Raw genomic sequence first — 6,249 nt, forward strand, 5'->3', positions numbered from 1 at the left:
TTCAATCCAGATATTTTACTTGCTCATTTCGAATATATACTCCTAGCTCCCATCTTAGCTCCCTGCGGATTCGACCCCGACTCTTAGTTGGGTTTTATTATTGCATACGACTGTGTCATATCTCTTTTGAGGTGTGCATTTGGACGTGATTAATTTTTGGCGCCATTGTCGGGGAGTTAAAAATAGTGTTAGTTATATATTTGGGTTTGTGTGTGGATTATCTTCTTTTCCTTCCGTGTTACTAATTTGTGTGAATCAATTGTAGATACAGTTATGGTGGCGAACAATGAACTCGGAAACATGTCTTTGGGGGATGTTGACATTGATGATGACCAATTTGAAGAGGTTCCTCTTGAACCTCAAGCCAATAGAAGAGGTCGGGCGCCTCATGACAATGTCCCGGCTCCACCCCCACCTCCACCACGAGCGGCTCCACACGGGGTGTTATCCAATGAAGGGTATGCAAGTGCAATATTCCCTCCCCATATTAGGGCGGATAACTTTCAAATCACCAATGTGATGCTCACTTTGCTAGAGCAACGAGGTTTCCTTGCTGGGGCTCCAAGTCAAAATGCGTATAAACACTTGAAAGGGTTTGTAGACACTTGTTGGGGGAGGAAACAAACAAATATCTCTGAGGATGCATTGAGGCTAAGGCTTTTTTCCTTCTCTCTATAGGGAAAAGCTTTAGATTGGTTGGAACGTTTGTCAAACCATTCCCTTCGTACTTGGGATGAGTTGGCGGAGAAATTTATTGCTAAGTTCTTCTCTCCCGGACATATGGCTACACTTTGAGATGAGATTTTAGCATTCAAGAAAGAGCCCAATTAACCAATACACGAGATATGAGAGAGGTATAGAACAATGATCAAAGAATGTCCCAACAATGATATGACAGAAAATATGATTCAACAAACTTTCTATCGTGGGGTTAACACGACCAACCAATGTGTAGTGAACCAACTTGCTAGTGGAAATTTTATGAATACACCTTATGCGGAGGCTTGTGAGATTTTGGATGAAATGGCGAAGACATCATCGGTATGGCAATCCCAGGCTAATGTTCCACAAGGTGATCCAAACATGATTCACCTCCATAAAGAGTTGTATGACCCCTAAGGGGTGAACAAAGATGCAACAAGAGAAGAACAAAGGGTCCACAAATGCAAAATCGAGTGGAGAATTATGTGCAAGAGGATAGTCAGTTTGATCAAGATGACTCTTATAATGAATAAGAAGAGGAGGTGCAATATGTGAACAACTTTCAAGGGCAAAGAAACAATTTCCAAGGTCCGAATAAACAACAATGGCGACCTCAAAGTAAGCAAGGTAATTGGAACTCTAACAATCAAGGAATTGGAGTGGTGGCAACAACCAAGGTAAATGGAGTGGTGGCAACAATCAAGGAAATTGGCATAACAACAACAATCAAGGAAATTGGAGTGGAAATAATTAAGGAAATTGGGGGGGGGGGGTTAACAATCAAGGCAGATGGAATAATAATCCAGGCAACCGGGGGTCGGGTTTTCAAAGGCCCTCAATGTATCAACAACCGAGCAACCCGCCTCCTTATCCTTCACATGGTCCAAGTTCTTCCAACAATGAAATAGGGCGTATTGAGAATATGCTCAAGCAAATAATGAAAAAGAATGCAGATTCGGATGCCCAACTTTCCTTACATAACATATCAATCCGCAACTTAGAAGTTCAAATGGGGAAAATCTCTCAAGCTCTAAATACTCGTCCTAAGAGGGCACTACCAAGTGACACGGTGGCAAACCCAAAGGGAGGCAACAACACGGGGCATGCCATGGCCATTACTACAAGAAATGGAAGAGGTGGGAATGCACCTACCTCAAGTCAAAGGCAACTAATGGATGAAGAGCAAGTGGTACGAGAAGAAGTGATCCCAAACAATATAGATCAAGCTAATGATGAGGTTTGATTGATATTGATGATAGTGTGGAAGATACTCAATAGGAGGTGAACCTGTCTAGGGATCATATTATTGACATGCTAGAACCGATCGTGAAAAGGGCTAAGGCACCATTGCCTAACCTCCACCTCCATACCCTCAAAGACTTGCCAAGTAAAATGGTGAAAACCAATTCAAGAAGTTTATTCAAATGATGAAGAATCTCCCAATCAATGTGCCATTAGTTGAAGCCTTGGGACAAATGCCCAATTATGCAAAGTTTATGAAGGATCTTGTGACAAAGAAGCATTCTATGAATTTTGAAACTATCAAAGTCACTCATCAAGTGAGTGCAATTGTGCATTCAATGGCTCCTAAGTTGGAGGATCCATGTGCTTTCATGATTCCTTGTACAATTGGAAGTATTGAGTTTGCTAAAGCTCTTTGTGATCTTGGGGCAAGTATAAATTTGATGCCCTATTCGGTTTTCAAGACATTGGGAATTGGGTAACCAAGTCCACTTCTATGAGATTGCAAATGACCGATCATACTATGAAGAGACCTTTGAGAGTGATTGAGGATGTTTTGGTTCGTGTTGATAAATTTATTCTTCTGACAGATTTTGTCATTCTAGATTGTAAAATTGATTATGAGGTGCCGATTATTCTTGGAAGACCTTTCCTTGATGCGTGGAAGGCTCTTTGTGATGTTAAAGCCGAAGAACTTACTTTCCGGGTTGGTGATAAAAAAGTAGTTTTCCATGTGTGTAATTCCATGCGGCAACCCAATAGCAATGAGGTGTGCTCTTTTGTGGACTTGGTGATAAATGTTATTATTGATAAAATAAGTGCGGTGATTAATGTTGGTGATATGTTGGTCAACTTTGATGATGACGAGATGGATGGCTTCATGGAATGTGTGAACGTTTTGCAAGGAATAGGGTTGTACAATTATGAACCCCGAAAATTGTCCTTGGATCTTGAAAATAGGACAACTCCTCCTACAAAGTCTTCAATTGAAGATCCTCCTACTTTAAAGTTGATGTCATTGGCTTCACATCTTTGGTATGAATTTCTTTGCCCTTATTCTACTTTACCGGTTATTCTTTCCTCTTGTTTGACTAACATGCAGGTAGATTCTATTGGTAGTGCTACAAAAGAGGAAGAAGGCTATTGGGTGGACTTTGGCGGGTATTCGGGGGGATAAGCCCTGCATTTTGCATGTATAAGATCAACCTGGAGGAAGGTGCCAAACCATCTATTGAACATCAAAGGAGATTAAACGAGGCTATGCAAGAGGTTATCAAAAAGGAGATTATCAAGTGGTTGGATGCCGGGGTTGTCTACCCCATCTCCGATAGTTCGTGGACTTCTCCAATTCAATGTGTCTTGACGAAGAATGGCGTGACGGTGGTCACCAATGACAATATTGAGTTGATTCCTACAAAAACGATGACTTGGTTGGATAGTGTATGGACTATCAAAAGCTCAACAAAGTCACAAGGAAGGATCATTTTCCACTTCCCTTCCCAGATCAAATTCTTGATAGATTGGCCGGTTGTGCTTTCTATTGCTTTCTTGATGGGTATTCGGGCTACAACCAAATTCTTATTGCTCTGGAGGATCAAGAGAAAACAACCTTTACATGTCCCTATGGTACATTTGCTTTCAAGGGGATGCCATTTGGTTTGTGCAATGCACCGACGACTTATCAAAGGTGTATGATAGTGGTTTTCACGGACATGGTGGAGGACTATATTGAAGTTTTCATAGATTACTTCTCAGTGATTGGGGATTCTTTTGAAGATTGTCTTGCAAATTTGGATAAAGTGTTGGCAAGATGTGAAGAAACAAATTTGATGCTTAATTGGGAGAAATGTCATTTCATGGTCGAGGAAGGCATTGTCCTTGGCCACAAGATCTCAAAGAATGGGATTGAAGTTGACAAGGCAAATATTGAGGTGATTTCTAAACTTCCACCTCCAACTTTGGTAAAGGGCGTGCAGAGTTTCTTAAGTCATGCTAGGTTCTACCAGTGCTTCATCCGAGATTTCTCTAAGGTGGTGAACCCGTTGTGCAAGATTCTCGAGAAGGAAGCTAAGTTTAACTTCAATGATGATTGCATGAGAGCCTTTGAATTTGTTAAAGTTCAAGTTAATAACTACTCCCATTATCACCGCTCCAAATTTGAGTATTCCTTTTGAACTTATGTGCAAGTGATGTAGTGGTGGGGGCTATTTTGGGGCAACGTATCAACAAGATTTTTCATCTGGTCTACTATGCTAGTGAGACCTGAATAGTTCCCAAGTCAACTATACCATTACGGATAAAGAGCGCCTTGCCATTGCGTTTGTAATTGAGAAGTTCCGCATGTACTTAATGGGTGCAAAGGTCATTGTCCACACGGATTATGCGACACTTTATTATCTCATGAGCAAGAAAGATGAGATGGGTTATTTTGTTGCAAGGGTTTAATATTGACATCCAAGATAGAAAAGGGAGTGATGATCAAGTGGCGAACCACTTGTCTCATTTGGAGGAGGAGGGGAGGCCGCATGATGGCCTTGAAATCAATGACTCCTTCCCCGATGAGCAACTCTTGGCTATTTCAATGAAAGAGGTGCCATGGTTCGCAGATCTAGCAAATTTCCTTTTGTGTGGTATCATCCCGGATGAGTTCTCTTCAAACCAAAGGAAGAAGCTCAAACGGGATTGTCAAGATTATTATTGGGATGAACCGTATATTTTCCGGATTTGTACATATGGGGTAATTAGAATATGTGTACCGGAAGAAGAGCAAGGTGAAATCCTTAGGGCTTATCATTCATCGCCATATGGCAATCATCATGTTGGAGCGAGAACGGTAACCAAAGTACCTAGTTGTGGTTTCTATTGGCCCACTCTTTACAACGATGCAAGTGATTTGGTGAAAAGATGTGATGAATGTCAACGGGCCGGTGAAATCTCAAAGAAAAATGAAATGCCTCTCACTACCATTTTGGAGATTGATATTTTTGATGTGTGGGGTATTGACTTCATGGGTCCTTTTGTGAGTTCTTGTGGAAATACCCACATCTTTGTCGTAGTTGATTATGTGTCCAAATGGGTTGTGCCGTTGCTCTACCCAGCAATGAGGCAAGAAGTGCGGTGGCATTTTTGAAGAAAAATATTTTCACAAGGTTTGGTACTTTGCGGGCTATTATAAGCGATGGGGGTCACATTTTTGTAACAAGGCTTTCGACACCTTACTTAACAAGTATGGTGTTACTCATAAAGTCATGACTCCCTACCATCCACAAGCAAGTAATCAAGTGGAAGTCTCCAACCGGGATATAAAGAGTTTTTTGTCCAAAACAGTGAATGCTAACCGGACGGATTGGTCCAAGAAGCTTGATAATGCATTATGGGCTTATCGGATGACTTACAAAACATCTATCAGAATGTCTCCATACTGGTTGGTATTCAGAAAAGCTTGTCATCTTCCGGTGGAACTTGAGCACAAAGCCATGTGGGCTCTAAAGAAGTTGAATCTTGATTGGGATGTAGCCGCTAACTTGAGGGTTGTACATTTGAATGAATTGAATGAATTCCGGTACCATGCTTATCCAAGTTCGTCCTTATACAAAGAAAAGATAAAATATCTTCGTGACAAATACATTTGGAACAAAAAGAGTTCAAGGAGAGAGATCTTGTATTGTTGTTTAACTCACGGTTGAGAATGTTTCTTGGGTAGTTAAAGTCTAAATTGAGTGGCCATTTTGAAGTTGTGGGTGCGACACCTTTTGGTGCATTGGACTTGAAGAACAAAAATAATGAGGTATTCTGAGTCAATGGTCACCAGGTAAAGCACTATTTGGGAAAAGTTGGAGATGACCATATCGTGGCGGTCATTTATTTCAATTGATGGTATTCTACATCATGCCGCAACGTTAAATCAGGCGCTTCTTGGGAGGCAACCCATATTTCTTTTTATTTTCTTTGTTTCTTTTGTAGTTAGGTGTTATTTTTGTGCTAACTTGATTTGAGATGTGCTACAGGGATGAGTGTGCATTACAGGAATTATGGACAGAAATCTGGTTAAGTGTTGGAAGAATTGCAGATCGCAGTTGCATTGTGCGGACCTCACAATTATGGTTGCTGCAACAAAAGTGCTCTGCGCCGCACAATTAACTTGAGGATTGCACAAGTGAAAGATGGAAAATGGCAACTTTCTAAAGTAGGTCTGTCAGAGAAATGGTTGACCTATAGCCGCAATAGGAAATGTGTGGACCGCACTTGAGATCTGAGGCCGCACACAAAATTCTGCGGACCGCAGACAAAATGACCACTTAAGCT

The 6,249-nt window shown here is 41.1% G+C and overlaps 2 protein-coding genes across 2 annotated transcripts; both read left to right on the forward strand.

Moving 5' to 3' along the window:
- The first annotated feature begins 2,129 nt into the window (after positions 1 to 2,129).
- LOC138877601 (uncharacterized) lies at positions 2,130 to 3,121 on the forward strand. Its single transcript, XM_070157226.1, has 2 exons — positions 2,130 to 2,376; positions 2,535 to 3,121. Exons 1-2 carry the CDS (start codon positions 2,130 to 2,132, stop codon positions 3,119 to 3,121), a joined length of 834 nt encoding a protein of 277 aa, XP_070013327.1.
- Positions 3,122 to 5,192: 2,071 nt separating this feature from the next.
- LOC138877602 (uncharacterized) lies at positions 5,193 to 5,995 on the forward strand. The gene is made up of 2 exons (XM_070157227.1): positions 5,193 to 5,523; positions 5,952 to 5,995. The coding sequence occupies exons 1-2, from the start codon at positions 5,193 to 5,195 to the stop codon at positions 5,993 to 5,995; spliced, it is 375 nt and encodes a 124-aa protein (XP_070013328.1).
- The last annotated feature ends 254 nt before the right edge of the window (positions 5,996 to 6,249 follow it).

This window comes from Nicotiana sylvestris, chromosome 9, assembly GCF_000393655.2.
Source record: "Nicotiana sylvestris chromosome 9, ASM39365v2, whole genome shotgun sequence".
Taxonomy (NCBI): domain Eukaryota; kingdom Viridiplantae; phylum Streptophyta; class Magnoliopsida; order Solanales; family Solanaceae; genus Nicotiana; species Nicotiana sylvestris.

Bases quoted from the DNA above. Each gene is read 5' to 3' on its own strand.
- LOC138877601 (XM_070157226.1), top strand. From the start codon at position 2,130: ATGAAGAATCTCCCAATCAATGTGCCATTAGTTGAAGCCTTGGGACAA. The intron at 2,377-2,534 runs GTATAAATTTGA...TTCTTCTGACAG, and splicing joins TCTTTGTGATCTTGGGGCAA to ATTTTGTCATTCTAGATTGT.
- LOC138877602 (XM_070157227.1), top strand. From the start codon at position 5,193: ATGACTCCCTACCATCCACAAGCAAGTAATCAAGTGGAAGTCTCCAAC. The intron at 5,524-5,951 runs GTTCGTCCTTAT...GATGTGCTACAG, and splicing joins CCGGTACCATGCTTATCCAA to GGATGAGTGTGCATTACAGG.